This window comes from Dromaius novaehollandiae, chromosome 4 (assembly GCF_036370855.1).
Source record: "Dromaius novaehollandiae isolate bDroNov1 chromosome 4, bDroNov1.hap1, whole genome shotgun sequence".
NCBI classification, from domain to species: domain Eukaryota; kingdom Metazoa; phylum Chordata; class Aves; order Casuariiformes; family Dromaiidae; genus Dromaius; species Dromaius novaehollandiae.
In genome coordinates this window covers 85,247,318-85,269,405 of record NC_088101.1, presented here as the reverse complement: position 1 = coordinate 85,269,405, position 22,088 = coordinate 85,247,318, and the positions used below count along the sequence as shown (strand labels likewise).

General features: G+C 42.2%; 1 protein-coding gene across 3 annotated transcripts in view; it reads left to right on the top strand.

Annotated features, from left to right (window-relative positions):
• SLC4A11 (solute carrier family 4 member 11) overlaps nucleotides 1-20,424 on the top strand; it is a 134,701-nt gene extending 114,277 nt beyond the window's left edge. For all 3 annotated transcript variants that reach the window (XM_026121829.2, XM_064511642.1, XM_064511643.1), the window contains 4 exons: nucleotides 3,032-3,205; nucleotides 10,239-10,434; nucleotides 12,482-12,651; nucleotides 16,221-20,424. In XM_026121829.2, the coding sequence (XP_025977614.2) occupies nucleotides 3,032-3,205; nucleotides 10,239-10,434; nucleotides 12,482-12,651; nucleotides 16,221-16,284 (604 nt within the window). In that variant the 3' untranslated portion in view covers nucleotides 16,285-20,424. The remainder of the gene's footprint in view (nucleotides 1-3,031; nucleotides 3,206-10,238; nucleotides 10,435-12,481; nucleotides 12,652-16,220) is intronic.
• Nucleotides 20,425-22,088: the final 1,664 nt, after the last annotated feature.

Here is a 22,088-nt window from a genome sequence, read left to right as displayed (position 1 = left end):
ATTTCATAAGTTCAGAACACAATACATAATTTCACTAATCAAGTGTGATGAGCCAATGACAACTTGGCTAATATGAGGATTCTTTTTGCTATTATACTACCGTGTTCCCCCTCTTCCTCCACTAAATCCCCTTCCAAACTGACAGCCTTGTCCACAGCTTGTTTGGATCAGAAAAAGTATTCAATGTTCATTCTTCAGAACTTTCTTGTAGCAGATAAAAGTAACACTCTTGTTTAACTTCCTATCATCTCTGAAGGCCAGTAGTGTGGTAATGAATCAAAAATACAGAACATCAATGAGCTGATCACCTCAGCCCCTCATGGGAATGTTATGTAGGTATTTTGTATGCATGTACCTCTAGCAGTTGAGGGATTGTTTGATGTGGTCACTTACGTGGTTTGTGGAGTATAGAGAACTTTGTGTAAAAGAAGAGTCAGTCACCCGTACCAGTGTCATAGGATCATGTGCTGCACTTCAATATCAGAAGTGTTTGGAGCTGTTAGCTTGTGTCTAATTTGGAAGATGGAAGCAGAGTAGAGCAGTATGTATAATATATGTTCACTTTTATCTGATAGGTCTGATGTATGTGCAAACTTGAGCAGAGATGTTACAGTATTAAAATATTCCCTTTGTTTTTGCACGAACTGCAATCAGATATGATATCAAGAATGAATGTACATGACATTTTTTCCAGGGGAACTACCATATCTCAGAAGATTTTTTTTCTTAATGTAATCTGTGGGAGGGTTCTCTCCTTGCATAAGCATACATTAGCATTCTCTGTTGTGTAGCTGAAGTTACACTGAGTTGAGGGAGAGAATACAAGCTCAAAACTTGGTTACACTACTTTGGTTTTCTTTGACCACTTGAATTTTCCTCTTATCTTGATTATATCCCTTTTAAGCAAAATGTTCCATAAATCTGTGATACAAATGGGTCATCTTTTCCCTTACATGGGTTTCTTTTAAACTTCTGTTTTCCCATTAGTGTGGGGTTTTTTAAGAATGTAAGATATTATTTGTAGTTTTTATAGTGTTCTTTATAATGCTGTAAATGGGGCTGAGCTTGTGCTTGATGAGGTATTGGAGCATGGTTTTGTAGAGAAGAAAAGCTAGGACTTGACATCTTCTGTTTGGGGTACCATCACAGTATGAAAATATCATAGGCTGTCTGCAGCCATAGTTCTCCATTAGTTATCTCAGCCAAATGGAAAGCATGCTTATCGTGTCCTACCAAATGTAGTGATTTCTTCCTGAAGAATAAAAGAGGAAAAGATAATGCTTGCCCAAAGGTATGCTTGTGTGTTTTGCTAAAGAATAATCAATGCAAAGCATAATGGGGCACTCAAAGGGAACATTGGGTTGGTTGGGTGGTGTGCAGGTAATCCAGCATGAGGCAGTGTGGAGCTCTGGTTCTGTATGTTGAGTTAGACAGAAGCTCAGATCCCATCTCTTGCTCAGAGCAGTTATATACCACACGTGATCAGTGTTGCAGAACTGCTGAGACCGAACAATGTCCCAGGGGAACTAAAACGATGCTGGTACTAGATGCATGGCCTTTATATGCAAAGCCCTCCAAAAAGGGCAGACAGGGCAATCAAACAATAAGGGAATACTCTGGGGATGCTGGAGATGCTTTTGCCCTGAGAAAGCAACATGTGAGCTTGGGCTGTGCTTTCAAAGCATGAGCCAACACAGGAAGCATGTCTACAACCGCACTGAATTCCACCCTTCCTGCCAGCATCTTTCAGTTTCAGAGATGTTGCAGTGTAGACATCTCTGATCTGGTCACCCCATGGCTGCCTCTGTCAATAGAGTTGGGCACTTCCTGCAAGGTGAATCCTCTTGTTCTAAAACCAAATACCACCTGAGATGTCTGTTGCCCAAGTCTTGCCTTTTGAGGTATCCCATGGGTATCCCATAAGATCTCCTTTACGTCCTGGGACATATTTTCTAGCCCATGGGCCTCATGTCATAGGTCATCTCAGATGGCTCATAAGTACTGCATAGGTACTGAGCTGAGCCTGCTTGGGTGGGATTAACCCACCTATATGCTGCCTGTGCTCCCTTTCTAGTTGACTGTGCCTAAATATCAATTCAGCTGATTCTTTGCGGCTGTCGCATCAGGGTGAGCTCAATTGCTTTCTGTGCCCTGATGTCCAGGGGCAGGAACAGGACTGTAGATCATTAGCTTGGCTATCAAAGTCTGAGAGTTAAATTCTTCATCAGGGCTTTTCTAAACTTTACTCAAAGCATCTGAGCAGTTGGTACGAGCTGGGCATGTTCATGAAAGGTACAGGCTTTGCAAAAATGGAAAGGCTAAACTAGATGCACCGAAGTTTTAGCCACTCTCTAATGCTCTCACACAATGAATGAGAAATGGCCAAATCCTTGGTGAAGGCAGCTAACTTCCATCTCCCCTAACAAAGTGGGAAGCTACCCTGTGTTCACCAAAGTTAGGAGCATGTCTCTGACTATCAATGAGAAGATGAAACTTAATGAATTCATGTCCTATTTTCTTACCATGCAGTAATAGTTGCATAATTGTGGTGGATTACTCTGGTGTACAGAGCATGCATTCAGCGGCTTCTGGGTCTCCTTTTGGGGAAGGATGGAGATCAGGATTAAAAGCAAGAAGGCTGGGAAATTTCAATGTCTGTAATTCTGCAACCTATGCCTAGATTTCTAGCTACTGCCTGTGGGGACTCTGCCAGCAGATACACCCGTAGTATTTTGAGTGGATGCTGCAATAATTGTAGCGGCAAAATGCTGATGAAATTTTCATGGGATGTTTTAGTGGGTTGCCTTTCTGCTCAGGGTTCTTCTTTTGAGTAGATAGCTGGTCTGGGAGAAGGCTATCAAGTTCCACTATCTGTCGCTTTCACATAGCGTACTGTATAAAGCAGGAGATTCATGAAATCATGCTGCGTGTGGAAATGTATTTCAGCATTTAGTGTTCAAGCTCAGCTTCGGCAAGGGCAGCCCTGTTACTGTTAGAAATGCTAAAAATTTGTGTCAACAAACTCTTTCAGGTTGGTGAAGGGAACGGCCTATCACTGGGACCTCCTGCTTGTTGCACTGATCAACACGGGGCTGTCCATCTTCGGCCTGCCGTGGATCCATGCTGCCTTCCCTCATTCCCCAATGCATGTCCGTGCTCTGGCCTACGTGGAGGAGAGGGTAGAAAATGGACACATCTATGAGACGTAAGTAAGAGGTGACGTGTCCATGGAGGAAATAACAGGGTAAAGATGGGCATGGTGTTAAGTTCCTTTTTCCTGATGGGTAGATGAGATGGGCTTAAATTTCATGTTGCAGGAACAGCCTCTGCTAACCCAGCCTGCAGCTGTTGAGCTGAGCCTCTACAGCTGTAGGTGGGGTGGAGGAGGTGTCCTATAACCACAAAGCTGGCTAGCCCTCTGTCTTAGGCTTGATTTGTGGTTTCCTAATCCTTTGGGTGCAGTGGGATATGTGGTTGAGAAGCCTGTCTCCTTGCAAAGACCTATGGCATGAAGGAGGAGGGGAAGATGCACTTAAAGCCACCTCAGCTAGCATAGCTTAGCCTGTGACCCAGCTTCATCCCAGTTAACCAAGGCACCTGTTTTGAGCCCTAGGTTTTTGCTCTCATCAGTGGATGGAGGCACCCTGGGTGACAGTCAGCCCCTTCTGGTGCGACTTGCCTTCTGGAAGAGTATTGGCTAAGGGCTTTTTGTTAGGTTTCTCCCTGTGAAAGGCTGAGGAGATGCTTTGGCTAAGTTCTTGCCAGATCTTTCCAGATGTTCTCACCAGAAAACATCCCATCTGATTCATTGCCTGAAACCTGTCTGGTGGTTATTACAAAGGGTAGGAAAAATGCAGCTTTATTTCAGAGCATCCATGGCATCTTTCACCATGTTTCAAAAAGACAAAAGGCTTATAAATATTTTTTTCTTGTTTTTAAACAAAAATGTCTGTGAAACCATGCTCAGGTCCTGCCTTTCTCTTTAAGAACAGGTTTTTGCTGTTTTCAGACTTGTCCAATGCTGTCTTTTATCAGAGACCTATTTAAAAAAAGTCCAATTTCTCATGAAAACTTCTCCAGAATAGAGATTATCTGCTCTGTTTGATCTCAGTGCATTACACTTCAGTGCTTTTACCTCAGAAGTGGTAATTTCCACTTGCATGCCATTAGTTTTAATTATCCTGACTTAGTCTCATTTTTGGTAAGTGATGAGTCTGAAAATGGAAACAAAGTGGTCATTTACTTTGAGGGATAGAGCTGGTCTGCCTTTTAATTTCAATCTTGCCTTTGTACTGTTCTCTCTGCCTACTGACACAGTCCAACCCAGCACGACTGCTTGTTGTCAGTGACAGACAGGCTTCACCCATCACATCTGGGAGCAGCTGAGCCCTGCTGTTCCTTGCAGTGTTTTTGCAGCCTTTTCCTGGGAGATTAACCCTTTGTGCTGATGTTCCCATTAGTATTTGTTGGTATTAGAGAGGTTTTTCCATAACTGTGTCTCTGCTTCCAATAAATGTTAAACCCCACCTCAAAACCCTTTATAATTTGAGTTGCTTTAAACAGCTCTGTAGGGTTTTAATCCATGCCATTGCTCCTGGTATCTGTAATTTGCTCTGAGATGTGTTTTCTTTGAGAAAAAGAATTTACCCTTAGATGTCACAGGGAGGCTTGGCACAGGGGTATCAATTATTTTTAAACCTGGTGGCTCTTTTTTCCCCCGCTCTGTCTTGCCACCCATGGTCTCTGTTCTGCGCTCCGATTACTCCTCACTGACAAAGTACAGTTCACTGCCTTTATGAAGGACTGCCTTCTGCTCTTGTCCTCTGCTCCTTTGCCCAGCTGCCCAAAAAGAGCATGGGAGGTTTTTTTGGCCCTTGTTAACACAGATTTGCCTCCAGTGATTATGCTCAAAAGGATGGAAGGATGCCCTGTCTAACCGCACTAAGTGTGTTCCCTTACGGCACTGCTTTTGCTTTGCTGGAGGCAGGTGGGAAAATAAATGAGTGCTCTGAACTGGATGTTGGGGGGAGCAAAGAAGGGAGTCAGTATTCCCTCATTGTCTGAGCTGCCTTTGAAATGCAGTCTACTTGTGCAGGGAGCCTCCTGTTTTTATAGCTTAGAGAAACATCTTTTTTTATCTTAGCTAGCTTTACTGAAAGAGAGATGTACTGAAGCTCAATTAGAAAATCGAGAGTTTTCTCAGCACTGGCTCCCTTGGAAGGCTCCTTTCCTGCACTCAGAAATCAAAGCACTCAGTGAGCGTAACGATGATATAAACAAGAATAAAGATCTGTCACAATGAAAGCAAAATTTTCTTCTCCCCCCTGTAGAGTGACCATTTGAGTTTGGTGTGGGCTGATCTTGGAATCCCTAAACAGGTTGTCATTAGGCATATGTAGGAAGTCGGGAATGGCTAATTTCATGCTATCTGTATTTAAAGGATTCTGGGGGAAAATGAGCCTGGATTAGGCTCTCTAATCTCCTGTAATTACTTCATTTCCATTGCAGCACAAGCTTTCTAGAGCTGTTTCCTCAAGGGCCAAACCGGGTTCTTGAACACATTTAAACTTCCAGGTTTCTTCTATTGACTTGACTGCTTTTTATGTCTTTACCCTGGAAATAAGAACAGTGGCAGACCCTATTGTTCCCTCTTCTAAGAATAAACTTGCTAAATATCTTAAGGGGCAAATTAAAAGACCAGTCTGAGAATGGAGGCTAGCCTGTTGTAATACTTGCATGTGATCAAAAATTCTCCAGTGCTGTTTCCTCTGCCCCAAGAGATGATGGGCAAAAAAAAATTCATGAACTTCAAAATACATTACCAAAGGGCCCCTACTCTGAGCTGTCCCATCCCTGCAGACTCGCATCTGGTGATTTCGTTCCTAATTTTGATCCCGAGTTATTTGGTTTGTATCACTACTTTTGTGAGGAACCTAGTAGACTTGTGAAAGCTTAGTGGTTCTGTTAGCTCTGAAGTGGCTGGACTCTTCCTTATTAGGCTATCAGATTAGTCTGATTAGCCTTGCATTTGTGCTTTAAGCTTGCTTGGCTCGGTCATCTCAGATTGCTGTTCTGCACTGATCCAGGCCTGGAGGCTGTGAAAATGATGCCAGATTACAGACGTGCCTTGTTTTATTGTGCTTCACTTTGAGCTTCGCAGATATTGCGGTCCTTACGAATTGAAGGTTTGCGAACCCTGTGTTGAGAGAGTCTATTGGTGCCATTTTTCCAACAGCATGTGCTCACTTTCTCTGTCACATTCTGGTAACTCTCGCAATATTTCAAACTTTCGTTATTATTGTGTCCGTTTTGATGGTCTGTGATCAGTGATCTTGTTACTATTGTATTTGTTTTGAGGTGCCACAAACTGTGCCCATATAGGACAGTGAACTTAACTGATAAATGTTGTGTCTGTTCTGACTGCTCCACTGACCGGCCGTTCCCCCCTCTCTTTCCCTCTCCTCGAGGCTCCCTATTCCCTGAGATGCAACAATATTGAAATCAGTCCAATTAATAACCCTACAATGGCCTCCAAGTGTTCAAGTGAAGAGTCGCATGTGTCTCACTTTAAATCAAAAGCTAGAAATAATTAAGCTTAGTGAGGGTGGCAACTTGCAAGCTGAGACAGGCCAAAAGGTAGGTCTCTTGTGCCAAACAGTTAGCCAAGTTGTAAATGCAAGGGAAAAGTTCTTGAAGGAAATTAAAAGTGCTACTCTGGTGAACATATGAATGATAAGAAAGCAAAACAGCCTTATTGCTGATATGGAGAAAGTTTTAGTGGTCTGGAGAGAAGATCAAATCAGCCACAACATTCCCTTAAGCCAAAGCCTAATCCAGAGCAAGGCCCTAATTCTTTTCAATTCTGTGAAGGCTGAGAGAGGTGAGGAAGCTGCAGAAGAAAAGTTTGAAGCTAGCAGAGGTTGGTTCATGAGGTTTAAGGAAAGAAGCTGTCTCTGTAACAGGAAGCACAAGGTGAAGCAGCAAGTGCTGATGTAGGAGCTGCAGCAAATTATCCAGAAGATCTAGCTAAGATAATTGATGAAGTTGGCTACACTAAACAACAGATTTTCAGTGTAGATGAAACAGCCTTATAGTGGAAGAAGATGCCATCTAGGACCTTCATAGCTAGAGAGGAGAAGTCAATGCCTGGCTTCAAAGGACAGGCTGACCCTCTTGTTAGGGGCTAATGTAGCTGATGACTTAAGCTGAAACCTAATGCTCACTTACCATTCTGAAAATCCTAGGACCCTTAAGAATTATGCTAAATCTACTCTGCCTATGCTCTATAAATGGACCAACAAAGCCTGGATGACAGCACATCTGTTTACAGCATGGTTTACTGAATATTTTAAGCCCACTGAGACCTACTGCTCAGAAAAAGATTTCTTTCAAAATATTACTGCTCATTGACAATGTACTTGGTCACCCCAGAGCTCTGATGGAGATGATGAACTATGAAATTAATGTTGTTTTCATGCCTGCTAACACAATATCCATTCTGCAGCACATGGATCAACAAGTAATTTCAACTTATTTAAAAAATACATTTCGTAAGGCTACAGCTGCCATAGATAGTGATTCCTCTGATGGATCTGGGCAAAGTAAACTGAAAATCTTCTGGAAAGGATTCACCATTCTAGATGCCATTAAGAACACTCATGATTCATGGGAGGAGAGGTCAAAATATCAATGTTAACGGGAGTTTGAAGAAGTTGATTCCAACCCTCTTGGATGACTTTGAGGAGTTTGAGACTTCAGTGGAGGAAGTAACTGCAGATATGGTGGAAATAGCAAAAGAACTAGAATTAGAAGTGGAGCCTGAAGATGTAACTGAACTGCTCCAATCTCATGATAAAACTTTAACAGATGAGGAGTTGCTTCTTATGGATAAGCAAAGAGTGTTTTTTTTTGAGATGGAATCTACTCCTGGTGAAGATGCCGTGAACATTGTTGAAATGACAACAAAGGATTTAGAATATTACTCAAACTTGTTTGATAAAACAGTGGTAGGGTTTGAGAGGATTGACTCCAATTTTGAAAGAAGTTCTATTGTGGGTAAAATGCTATCAAACAGCATTGCATGCTACAGAGAAATCTTTTGCGAAGAGAAGAGTCAAGCAATGCAGCAAACTTCATTGTTGTCTTATTTTAAGAAACTGCCACAGCCACCCCAGCCTTCAACAATCATGACCCTGATCAGTCAGCAGCTGTCAACATTGAGGCAAGACCCTCCATCAGCAAAAAGATTACAACTTGCTGAAGGCTGCATTTTTTAGCAATAAAGTATTTTTTAAGATATGTACATTGGTTTTTTAGACATAGTGCTATTGCACACTTAATAGACTACAGTATAGTGTAAACATAACTCTTATATGCACTGGTAGACCAAAAAATGTGTGAGACTTGCTTTATTGTGATACTTGCTTTATTGTGGCAGTCTGGAACTGAACCCTCAATGTCTCCGAGGTCTGCCTGTATATCCATCTAATGGATGTCCTAATGCTTCCAGAACTGGCAAGAATACTCTGCAGATAACACAATGGAAAGAACTGCTCGGCTCTCCCCCCGAGTTCTCCAGGCATTGGCAGGAACTTCTGGATATCAGATCTGGACAAAGCCTGCTTTGGAAATAGAAAGGCTGTGGCTTCTGCTACTAAAATCTACCTGGGGTTTATTTAGAGGTCAATACCTCCAGGGTCTCTTCTGTGCATCTTCTCTTGGTAACACTGGATAACATGTAAAGTCTTCTCCATTACTTGCCAAGGAGTTTAAATGTTGTCCTCAGGACTTTGCACTCTGTTTGCAATGTTTGACTGCTATTGCTTAGGTCTTGTGACTGCTAGTGTTATGTCTAACACGTTATCCAAATCTTGAAAGAAAACCTTTAGGCTGTTACCCTTTCTCTCTAAATAGGTATGGAAGACTCCTTCATCTGTCTCCCTGCAACTTCATTACGTTGTTTAATGTACAAATAAGAGATATGAAGTTCAACCTGACCTTGCTATATAAGCAGGACTCTGAAAAACTTAATATTGAAAGAATTTAATGCAAGCAGCTGGCAGTTGTCTTTAGGACAGAAGGGATTATGAAGTCCCAGCACTGCATACATGAAAACATGTTCTTTTGGATTTTAAGACTGGCTGTTGTGTTAATCTGGGTATCTTGTATAGAGGGTTAATTTGGAATTTGAGGTTTCATATCCAGGGAGCAAGACCACTAGATGTTACTAAAGCAGCCTGTGAACAAGCATATTTCTACTGGTATAGGGGGATTTACTCACTAAAGATTATCCCTTGAATTGGTGGATTTATTTTCTCAGAGTTGTGTGTAAGAATCCCCCTTCCTTCTATTTGTGGTAGCCTTGAGATATAAGGACTTTCTTTCCTTCTCCTATTTCTGGTAGTTTTCTCAAACTAGAATGAGATGCTCACAGATTTAGTTGAAATTAAAAAATGGAAAACAACAATCATCCCCACCCCCAAAGTAGACTCTGAAAGTTGCTGCATGATTTCCTGCCAGTCTCTCATTTTCCCCCTCCAGGGTTTTAAAAAAAAAAAAAAATCAATCTGTGGTCTGTCAACTCTGGAAAATTTGCATTAATTAATTACATGTTTTGCATGGTAATAGACAATTTGCAGCACAACTGCTATAATCCCCAGCAGAATTGAATTTCTAAGTCCCTGCATAGTGGTCTTGGCATTCCCCCCATATAAACAGGGAGATCCTTGCATACATCAAAAATGCTGACTCTTTGTCAAGAGTGCAGACTTTTTTTTTCTTTCAAACGAGGTTTTTTAGTTCCTGTGGAAGTCGACGAGCTTTCTTTTGGATAAAAGCCAATTGCATATGCATTGGGTAAATCAAGGAAAGGATTAATGCTTAGAAAGAGGATTCTTGTGTGTTGTGGGGTGTTTTCCTCCTCCTCCTCCCCAGTGTGCTAAACTGAATCAGTTTAGAGAGTAATATAGTTCAGGACAGGATCTGTACAGCTTTGGAGAAAACAGGAGAAGAGAAGGGGAATTTGGCATTTTTCCAGCTGCTTTGAGTTGTGGATTAAGTGTCTGGCCTGGGTCCAAGAGCTCTGCTTTCTCAGTGTCAGCATAGGGCCAGAAATGCTGATCTCAGTGCAGCAGAGAGGAGCTGTCCTTTATGGACGGCATGTGTCCTGGATGGCCTCAGAGTTATAAGCACAGTACTTGATTATTAGCCTCACCTTATTCCTATCCTCTTGCCTCCAGGATTGTGAGTGTGAAGGAGACCCGACTGACAAGCCTAGTGGCCAACTTCTTGGTTGGCCTCTCGTTCCTGCTCCTCCCTTTCCCTCTTCAGTGGATCCCGAAGCCAGTCCTCTACGGCCTCTTCTTATACATTGCACTGACCTCCATCGATGGGAACCAGCTCTTTGAGAGGGTGGCTCTCCTGCTGAAAGAACAGGTACATAGGTTGGGGTGTCCTATGACCTTGGGTCCAACAAGGAGCTTATGCTGGGAGCTAGTGGTGCTGGGAACAGGCTCACCCCTGAAGTCACACTCCTGGGAAGCTGATTTGCACCTGCTACCTGCACCTTGTGTATTGCTTTCTTCTTTCTGTGCAAAGAGAAAGTGAAACTTGATGTCTCTAGTTTAGCTTGGCTGCCCCTGAGACATAAGGAAGAAAAGTCTGTCATGCTAAGGCAGGCAAATGAGTGAGAAAATAATGCAATATTAACAACAACCAGAAATGATATGGTTATTGAGTTAAAAAGGGCAGTAGCTGAACTGTTCGTAGAATACTGCCTCTTTTTTCACTCAAATTCTGTATAAGCTGTTTTCTGCATTTTCCTGCCTTGAAAGCTTTGTTTTTTTTCTTGTTCAGAGTGGTGTCTCAGATAATCCTTCTTTTTTCAGTCTGCTTGCAAGAGTTCTGGAGCCCCTTTCTCCAGCAGGCAAAGACGAGTGAGCAAGACTAGCTGCCTCCAGACATCCCCTAAACTCTGTAGAATACAAACCAAAAATACATTCAGTGACTTTTTGAAAGTACCGTTGCCCACTGAATGTAGGGTTTTTGTAAGTCTTAATCCACTGTGACTTTTGTCAGCTGCAGAGCACATGCACCTTATTAAAAAAATATCAGCAAAAGTTGATCTATTTTTTTCCCCAAACAAAGCTTCAGAACAGGTCATTTCTCTGTCTTCCAGTTTCATTTTTGACTTGTGTTAAATTCCACATGACAGTCTTTTATAGTCAAAACAAAATGACTTGCGTTATTGAAACCCTTCTGATGTGGGATGAAAACAAATCTGGAAGATCTGCTTTTGAGCCATCTCTATTACAAGTGCAGAGAAGGCATTAGTTTGCAGTGTAGGCGGTATCAGGGAGCGATAATGAGTCTCCGGCTCACCTTCTGTTATGTAACAAGGGTCAAGGGCTTAATAAGCCCAAAATTTGGCTCTGCACCTCTACTAATCTTTCTTGATCTCTAATATTATATCCTAGTGGTTAGAACTGTGAAATCTGAAGAAAGATTACATTTGTCATGTCAATTTTTGAAGGAAGAATGAGTAGTTACTGGTATATGTGGAATATTGCTTCTGGTTTTAGTACAAATTATGCTTGGAATTTTCCAAGCTTCAGTTTGGAAAATTAAAAAAAAAAAAAAAAAATCTCAAATATGAATCTCTCCCCTTTCTGGAAACCTTTTAATGAGTCATGGCACAATCTGAAATCCATTGCATCTGCATCAGTGCCAGCAGACAGTCGCTCATACTCTTCATTGATGTATAGACAGTGAGTCAAAGCCTGTGCTCAGACATGAGCAAGTAACTGTCAGAAGAAACCACAAGCAATATTTAGCCTATTAATATCAATTTTTCTCCTTTCTCAAAAATGAGTGGCTTGGATGAGTATAAGCAATCTGAGTACAGCCTCTTCTATCATCTCCTGAGTCTGATCCCATGCAGTTCCCCTACAAGGGTTCAGGCAGGATAATGGAACACGAGTGTGAGTTTTGGGTCTGATCAGCAGAGGTCAGAAGGCTATGAAATAGTGAGGAGTTGGGTTTCAGGTGGACAAACCATCTAGTAGTCGCAACACCCAACATGTCTGCTTACCATCACCCCCCTACAGGCACTTCATGTGTTGCTGCAAAGCCCTGATAATCCTACTCAGGGGAATCTCATTACTGTATTTATCAGGATATTTTCTTGTACTCCAGACACTCCCAAGGCAATCTTAGCTGTGTGGTGTAGACTTTTTCTTCCCCCAGGTTTCTAGTGCCCAGTCATCATCTGTGTGTTGTTGCCAATGCTGTGGTTTAAGGCACTTGCTTTAACCCTATACTGTGTTCAGTGACCGAACCTAACAGGGACTGTGATGTTGATGCACAAAGTGTGAGTGTGTAAATTCAACATCCTTAAAACCCTCGTATTCAAAAGCCTGTGCCATATCCTGCAGTCATGACTCAGAGTTGTTCTGTGTCTAACATGTAACTCTTCTCTTCCCAGACTGCTTATCCTCCGACACATTACATCCGCAGAGTGCCCCAGAGGAAGATCCACTATTTCACTGGCTTGCAGGTCCTGCAGCTCCTCATCCTCTGTGGGTTTGGCATGTCACCGTTGCCCTACATGAAGATGATCTTCCCACTCATCATGATAGGAATGATCCCAATCAGGTATGAAGCTCTTCATGGCAAAGTCTGGCTACGTTTTGCCAGTGTCCCTTGCTTTTTTGTTTTCAGGGCTGGACTGCAGGTAGTCTGAGCAGTCCCAGAAGGACACTTGGTAGTTTTCTGAATAACCATATCTTGGGAGTGGGTGATGGTGACCTTCGCTGGACTTCCCTGCTCTTCATCAGCTGCCCTGGCTTGGGGAGGCATAGGGCAGAGCATGTGATCTCGCTGATGACGGGCTCTACAAAGGGATGTGAGCTGGCAGGTACTGCTCTCTTCCAGCTGCCAGAAAGGCAAATGAGTCTGCTGTTGCAGTCCTTCCAAGATGTTCGTTCTTCCTGGGAGGCTGCAGTCTGAGTCTCCTCTCTAGGTGTTTGATCACATTCCTTCTTGGTTTGCAAACGAGCTTTCTGGGATCTGTACTCGGAGCAGAACTAGACACTTTATGCTACGTGAATGTAAGCGAGGGATCATTACCTCTTACATGGGTCTGTACTAGAATGTAGTGACCTTGCGGAACTCCTGCACTGTTGAGTGCTATAGCAAATGATCACAGGTCAAATTGGCCACATTTAGCCTTAAAACGTATCCTCTGTAAAACTGGGAGGATCCTACAGTATCTTGCAGTGTTGGGGGAGAGTCACTGAGAAATTACATTATCTTGTTCCTGAATGTTCATTAAACAGTGACTGCCTATCATTCTCCAGTTAAATCATTCATGCTCTCCATCCTTTGGATATAATGAGAAGCCATAATAAGATCTTGGAAAGAGCAGATCTGTTTCCAACTCGATTATTTTTAGGCCAGTATAGCATCCAGTGATATCTGGTTGTCTTTGAACTCACAGTCTCAGAGTCTTTCCATCTGATCTGAAAGTTCAGGGTTGTTGATGTGATAATCTTCAAAGGCAGCTATTGTAAAGTTTTCCTTGGGTGGTGAAGATGGGTCCAGCTCTTTCCAAAACAAAAGCAGACGTCAAAACTACTGTGGCTTCCAACTGGATCAGGTTAGAGCTAATTGGGATGGTGTTTTATGGATGAATATCTGGGGGTGGGGGGGGATGTCAACTTAATCAACTAAATATCCATTAGCGATAAAACTTGGTCCAAAGTATCTATACTGTTCTTGCTACTCCTTTATTTTTTGCTTTTCTGTGAGACAAGAAGTTGCTCACTCAGCCAAAGCTTGTAGAAAATCTCTGAGCTAAATGATGGCAGCAGCAAGAATGAGGATTTCCACTGGAGCTGGCGGGGAGAATTGCCCTGCTGTTGCAAGATGTGTTTAATGCTAGGATGGAGGAGCTTGTGGTCTGGCAGTGGGACTGACTCCTCTTCGTGCAGAGCTACGCAAAGGGTGAATTTAGATATAGGAGTGACAGAGTTGGCATTCCAGGTAACAGGATTCAGCTGGTTACCTTTGCTGTTCTGAGACCTTTTTTTAATTCAAGGACAGAGGACTAGGAGAATTTTTTTAAAACCATACCAATATGCTTTGCAAGCCATAAACAAAATCTTGGAACACACCAAAGTGATTATTCCTGTGGTGGTAGTCACTCGCCTACCCTTCACTTAGGCATCACTTCAGATGAATGGTTAAATGGCTGGTAAATGCTTGGATTGTGTGCAGTGGTGGATGACTACTTCTTGTAGGAATTGCAGATCTCCACAAAGAGCAGCCTGATAAAGCAAAGCTGTGTTTGCCAAACATTCAAGTACTGTATGTAATATAAGAAGCGAAGTTAGTGTGGAGCATGCTGTGTCAAAGAACCTGATTCTGTGACAGCAACTAGATTATTCAGTGGTGCCAATATCTTTTTTTGAACAAATAAGATGCTATCAGCTCTCTGCTAACTTGCTCTTTCCTGAGCAAGCTTTTCTACTGGCTGGATAATCAGCCCTGCTGCTGCAGGGAGGACATGATGCATGCTACCTGGTACAATACAAAAATGTGCCTTCAGCTTCCCTTCGTTCTGACTTCTGCTGCCTCTGTATAGTGTCTTTGGAATTCAGCTGAGAAGGCAGCGCCATGATGCAAGGCACTGTAGTTAATTACTCTTCCACAAAGATTTGGCACTTTTAATAGACAAGGCAGAGTAGTAGAGATGAGATTAGGGACCATCTTTTTCCACTGGTATAATGTCAACATGGAAGATACTGGATTTCAAAGACTTCTCATTGCAGTAGAACAGCCTGTTAGGAGGAAATGTGATCTCTACAGGTATCCCAATTCCTGCCTTTGTTCCCCAGTTTTGGGGGACTAGTCTTTGGTTACTCCCTAATCCCTGCTCCTAAAAGTAGTATTTTTAATGTTCAGAGAAGTGGGGAAAATACCTTCTTTTCAAGTTCTTCCTGTGGTGCTGTAATCATTTTGTTTCATGACCTCAATTTGAGGAGACTCTGGCATTCTCAGTAGTAAGTGCTGTTTGAGATCTCTTTTCCAGTATTGAAAAGGCTCGTCCAAGTCTTAAACTGGCTTTCTAGTACTTTGTCTTGTTTCTACAGCTGAAGAACTTCCTTGTTATGCAAGCGAAGTGTCAAACTGTAAATATGCAGTAGGATTTAATAAGGAGAGCAATTTTATAGCATACTGTTATAGTGCTTTGCCTTTCTCACCCAAACACATTGTCATGAGGGTGTTCTTGCAAAAAACAAACAAACAAAAAAACCCAACACCACAGGGAAAAAAAACAAAACCACAAAAAACAAAGGAAGAGAATTGCTGTCCTCATAATCTACTGAAAGTCTGACACCAGGTAGGGATGGAGCTCTGCCAGCAGCTGGAGGGCTGAATGTCATAGTCCTGCTTAGCCTTTTGCAGTGATCTCAAGTCTTACTGATGCATTTCCACTTCTCAAAAGGCTACAGAGCTCCTGGGTGTGCTTATTAAAATGTCCTTATTGTGGGGAGAACTGGAAGAAGTGACTCTGGGGTACCTGAAGGGCTGAGAACCTGCAAGGCAAATAACCTTCGTATCCTGGCCTTTGAGCCAGCCTTGTAACTTTGGGGGGAGAGTTTCTCCTGTGAGCTCCGAATCTCTGGTATTGGCAGTGTCGTAATGAGTGGAGGGCTGTGTTGGGTAAGGTTTGTGTGTGGGGAAATTACAGGGAGAGCACTGAAGAAATCGGAAACTGCTTATAAGTGGTGATTCTTGTCCAAGTAACCCATCTGCACCTAAATTGGGGACAACAGGAAGGCAGCTATCTACATGCCCTGTGCAAAGCAGGAGCATAGCTGTGGGTCAAGTGAGACTGTACACTTTTTTGGTACTCCCTTCAAGACCTCCTGGTAATAGCGCCCTTGGAAAGCAATTCTCTGCTGTGGGGAGAAGGACAATCTCTTTCCTCCTTAATAGACATGGGGAGGTTTATTCCAGGAGGAGCTTTTCACTGCTATTTCCGTAAATGCTTTATTTGCTTGCAGAATTGGTTGTGTTTATCTTCCCCTCCTCACCTCCGCTCCAGCTGAGTGAATCTGTATGTATGGCCTTGAACAAATTCATCTGAGAGTCTGAGAGAGAACAATGTTACACAGTGATAACCAGGCACTAATGCTGTCTCTTTGATTCAATCTTAGGTATAACCTGCTCCCTAGGATCATTGAAGCCAAGTACTTAGATGCTATGGATGCAGAGCATTAAATAGGATCCGCCGCACACAGAACCACGAAGACAGCCCTTTCGGAGTTGAAAAGACAGGGTGGCTTTGCTGAGGCGTAGAACAATCTATCTGCAGTTCTTTCTTTCACCACTTTCTTTCTGCTCTAATGTGGCATTGGTAATGCACAAATATTAAAGACCAATTGAGCGTTGAAGTGTCAGACCAAAACAGCCTTGGAATTGGAGGCCGATGCTCTTCAGAGCTTTGAGACAAGGAAGCTTTATGGAAATGTTACTGTCTACATCCCAAAACTGGAAACCCCAAAGATCAGCATGTTTGCACAGTTGGAGCATGCATTCCTAGAGTTGTCATGTATTCCCTTGTTTGAGGGGTAGGGGGAATCCCTTTTATATGCACCACATTCCTCTTTTTTTCCAAAACACTATTGATGTATAAGGACAACAGCTGACCCTTTTACAGAATGATAATGCTGTTCTGGCCTTTGAATTCAGTTTGTGTCCAGTATTCCCAAATTGGTATTCCAGGTGGGATGGCCTCATGGTAAGCCACTGATGTCAGGAGAGGTGTGGCCATCTCTTCAGACTGAGTAGTGGAAGGGCTGGAAACTGATTTAATTTGGACTAAAAATCCACAGCTTTGAGTATTCAGTTCCTACAAAGGAGCTGGAAATGTTCAGGGGTTGGGCTCACATGGTGATGCATCTGGGTCTAAGCTATTTGGGAATTACTTTGAATCTTTCTACCATTACTGCTCAGTAATTGAATATGGAAGTGTGGTTTTGCACAACTGCAGTGTTCTTGCATGCTGAGTCAGATGCTGAGATTTGTCAAAGTGCGGTTGTGTTAATGATTGCATATACATATGTACAGTAGTGCCTATGTGTACATATATACATATGGATTTGTGTATATATTTTGCATAGATATACAAATAGGCCTGATTCTTTCAAAATATCAGAAGTGTTTTGTGCAATCAGTGTTACCTGTGATGTCTTGACCATACACTTGTTCTTTGCTTCAGTGCTGCTTTTTCTCATTTGAGATATGGTCACTTTTTTTTTCCCCTCCCATTTTGAAGCTGCTCAGTTACTGGTTTTGTTCATATGTTGCTTTATTCAAGGTTTTTTTGCTTTCTTTCCATGGCTTTTGAGACCATCATTCTGTCTTGATGCTCCGACATGTGAACTTTGCATTTAATTTTAATGTACAGCATGTAATGAAAGTTTCCTCTTGCCTAATCAATAGTTGTTGGTCATTTCATTGTTTTGTAGCTAAGCTCCTGTTTTTTCCATGCTCCCAGACATTATATTATATTTCTGGATGAATCTAACTTCTGCTGTCTCTTATATTTCAGTTTGTTTAATTTTGCTTGTACTATGGTCAGTTTTCTTATTTGAAGTACTGTGAAACAAGCTGTCTTAGTTCAGTGCTTTCCCTTTGCTGCACACTACAGGCCACGGGTAAAGTGTTAAGTAAAAGGTGGAGCTCTGAAGGTAATGAACCTTCAAAACAGCAGAAATGAGGAAAGGGGAATATAAAAATGAAATGCAAATATGGCGGATTAGCACAGAGAAGTTTTTCTTGTCGATTGCCCAGAAAGTGGTAGAGTCTTAGCATGTGCACTAGTGATTAGGTGGCTTTCAGCGTGTTGGAGAGGACCAACTTTGTAATGAGAGAGGAAGGCTTTAGGGAAAATGCTCATATGCTGAAACTAAACCGGATTCAGGCCACTGAAGATGTAGTGTATTTGCACTAAGTATCAGATAGTATTTCATCATAATGTACTCACAGTTTTAACCCATGTATCAAGAATGAAATCTTCAGTTTCTGCTGAAAACTCTTGATCTTTATATCAACTTTTAATGAGGGGGAGCAGTCGGTGTCCCTAAGAACATGCCCTTCTGGCTACGGTTAATATGTCACAGAGCAATCACAGGAGAAATCTCTCTACTTTCTTAGCAAGCAAAGCAGCACTGTGTGACCTTGAAATCATGACCTTTATATTGCCCCAGCCAACTCCTGTGGGACTGAGAAGGCTGTGCATGAGGGTGGCCACCAAAGTGCACCAAATTGGGAAATGCCAAGTATTTGGGTTTCAGTCAAAAAGTCTTGGAGGTTGCAGGGGTAACTCATGCCATGTCCAGCACATTGCATGAAAGTTAGGTGTAAATCGGTATGTGATTTCTAAGCACCTTGGTCAGTGTTTTCTAGCTTTTGAGTCAGATCCATGGTGAGATCGTTAATAGCAGTTGCCAGGATCTATGTGTCGAAATGGAAGGTTGAACTGTCAGGAGACAGGATTTGGGGTTGAGGTGGTGAATGTATGTCTGATCTCCAGTCAACAGAAAGAACAAGTGACAGCAAACAGCTGGATACTCGTCGTAAGGCAGGGAATGCAAAGGCATGATGCTTAAAATAAGCTTTTAGCTGGATGTCAAAGGATTAACCAAAGGTCCTTGAATGGAAAGTGGCATCTTCAGGTTGAGTGAACTATTAAATACAGGTGTCCTGGTGGTGTGGTGTTTGTGCCTGAGCTTTTGGTAAGCAGAAGCAGTCAGTCACCCTGTGGACTCATTTAAATCATACCATGGCTGCAGGAAGGAGAGGACATGCCAGAGGGAGCATAGCTGTGGTTTTCTTTGAGGAAGGGCCCGGAGTCTGGGTGAAATTCCCTGCAGCACAGAGCATGGGGGGAAGTAATGATGTGCAGGTCTTTCTGAAGGAAATAGTTTTGAGATGGGCCCTCTCTTGGAAGAACCAAAAAATGCCCCTATTTAAAGCCTCTCTGAAAACAAACATCAATCTTGAGTAGTGTCAAATGCTGGTAAATAATCTGATTTAAAACCCAGATAGCTGGGGCTGTCATGATGAGAGGGATAAATAACTGTTAGAACTTTGTAGCTTTATCAGTATGACTTTAGCATTGTATGTTCTTTGTAGCATCAATAGGATTGTTTTGCAGGGGTTTTTTTCCTACAGAAATCATGGGCCAAAGAATCAACTGACGGACTGGAAAAATCAGCACAACTCAGGAAAAGCAGCTGTGCTGACTTGGACTGGTTGAGCGTTTTGACCCATGTTTCAGTATATGGGTAGTAGGGAAATAGATGACTCGATGCCTCTTGGATCACATAAGGGATTGCAATGATTCCACAGAGGATTTTTCATAGAAATACCTTTTCTCTTCTTGTTTGTTTCTGGTTTTGCTGACTGAAGTGTAGGCTTTTCCAGGAAGTAGGCTACCTAGGGCAGGAATTTGTTCACAGAGTTAACTCAGCACTTTAATACTTCTGTGAAGGTTGAGACAGTTAGAATGTAAAAAGTTTTATTGTAAGCTCTTTATATACGCACAATGTTATGTATAAATATTGCCAAAGAATTGGATTTGAAAGATGTTAATTGCTATTAAGGGAGCCCATATTCACCTGGAACCACAAGGTAGTAAAATACTTCTGAAATCAGTGAATTTTAGAAGTCACCTTTGAGAGCTGCCAAAACTATCAGAAACTGGGGATGTGATAAATTTCTACACTCAGATCTAGTTTCTGATCCTTGCACTGAATGTAGGAGCTACCAGTTAGCTTGACAATTAAAATGGGATTTATACCTGAGTAATTTTGTTGGTGTGAGACTTATTTCGTTGCCTTCAAAAATTCTGTTGATACACTATGTATGGAAATATGTTTCTCCATGTAAATTAAGGAAACTTGGTGAAGTACAGACTGCTGAACAGGCAATGTAGCACTTTCTGGATTGCTTAGAAAGCAAATCTGACAACTTCAGTAACAACAACCCCCCCCAAATTCTCTGGTGTCAACTTTGAAACTATTAATAAATGTCAAACTCAAGTTGGATATGCATCAATGCATCACTGCAGAGGGATGGGGATGGAATAAATGAATTCAACTGGCTTGCTTCAGAGATGCCATCTGGTGAAAAGCTTCAGGATGAATCCAATAACTGTGGGACATGATGCACAATTCCTGATGAACTTTGTGAATTAGGATACTCTGAAAACAAGTATGGTAGCTGGTCATGTTTCTGTATACCATAGGTCAAGCTATTGTCCCCAAAATACCCATGTCCTCAGCTCTAGCAACAGACTGAAACTGTTTTGTAGACTTCTTCATATTGCATTTGGCTGCTTTAGAAACTGCTGCTGAACTGTGTTCTCTGGATGCTCCTTGAAGAAACATGATGTTGGTCAAAGCTGGAGATATCTAGAGATCACTTGGGGGGGAGAGGGAGCAGGAAGAAGGGTGTGGGGGTTTTTTTTGGTTTTTTTTGTTTTTTTTTTTTTTTTTTGACTTCTCAACCAAAAACAGACCTGAGACTTGTCATATCACCAAAAGTACCTACAATTTTCCACCCTGTGTTCAGCTGGACATGTATCTACTATACCTGTTGACACATTTGTGTTATTCCTTGATCAAGCTTTGCTTTTCTTGTTCACTGTGTTCTGTATCTGCCCTTCATAGTGTTACCATTTACCTTGAGGGTAACTGGTGCAAAATCAAGGTTGACTCAAACTCATTGCTTATGTCCATTCCTCAAAATTCAGTGCAAGCTATTTACTGTGTCATCTCCTGACCCAGCTCTTGTCTCCCCTGGTCCCTGGGCTGATTGCAGCATGCCCTCCTCTGGATGCTGACTCTGTATTCTGTTGTGGAAACGCTGCCAAAATGCCTAGCATTTTTATTATTTTTTTTTCTTATTCCCCTCTGGAGAACTTGAGCCTGTGTCTGAACAGTGGCATGGCAGCAGTTGCTCTCTTGAGGCTCACTTTGCCATAATAGATAATTAAGAAGGATCATAATTGTAATACAGTTGCACTGTCTTCTGAATCTCTTTAGATGATTACTTTATGGCGCAGTGTTTCGGTTGGGCTGTCCTTTTTTCATCTGTCAAGCTTCCAAAACAACTTAAATAGATGTAATGGGATGGGTTTGCCCCATTTTCTATCTGTGCTGAGGCCTGTGGATGTTAGAAGAGAACAGTCCTCTCTAATTGTTTTCATATCTAATTAAAGCATTTAAGTACTGAGCGCTGTCCATTACGCTACTGTCTGCAGATCTGGTTGCAAAGAATGAGCCATCAATATTGTGTAAGGAGCAGACAGACTAGGGAGTTGCCAGAGTACATGCTTTAGAAATACAAATTAGCACTTTTCTCTTCAGCTTTTTTGTGTTTTCCTTTCAAACTAAGACAATCCTTGGCTGTGTCTGTCTTTTCCTTGTAGAAAACTCTACATGAGCTTGGATCACTTGGCACAGTTCTGATGCTGCATTAAATATTAAGAGTGTGTCCTGCGGGACATGCTGCCTTCTGCTCCCCATCTGCATCTCTGCTGTGAAGAGTTGCTTACTTTGAGAGCTGAAGTCTGTTCTCGGAGCAGAAGAGGGGGATGTATGCAGCATCTCATACCATCATCTCTATGGCAGACTCTTGCTGCTGCAATAAATCAGACCTTCAGCATCCCTCTGCCTCAGGTGGGACCCCCAAGGATAAACAAAATGGAAAGGAGTTGGAAAGAGCTGTTCAGTTGGCAATTAAATTATCTCCTCCTTGACCTGAGCTATGCTGGCTTTTTGCTTTTAAGCATGCAAAAAAAAGGAGCTCTCTGGCTGTAATTTATTTGTTATGTGAACAGGGTTTTGCAGAAAAGCAGCATATCAAATTCAACAGCTGGAGTATCAGTTTCAGTACTTAAGAGACTTGCTGAAGGGCCGAGATCAGCTCTTGCTGTGCATATCAGCAACAACTGGTGTCTCAGCACGCTTTTTCCAAGCATCTAATTTGGATGAGTTAGGTTGTGCAAGTGTCCA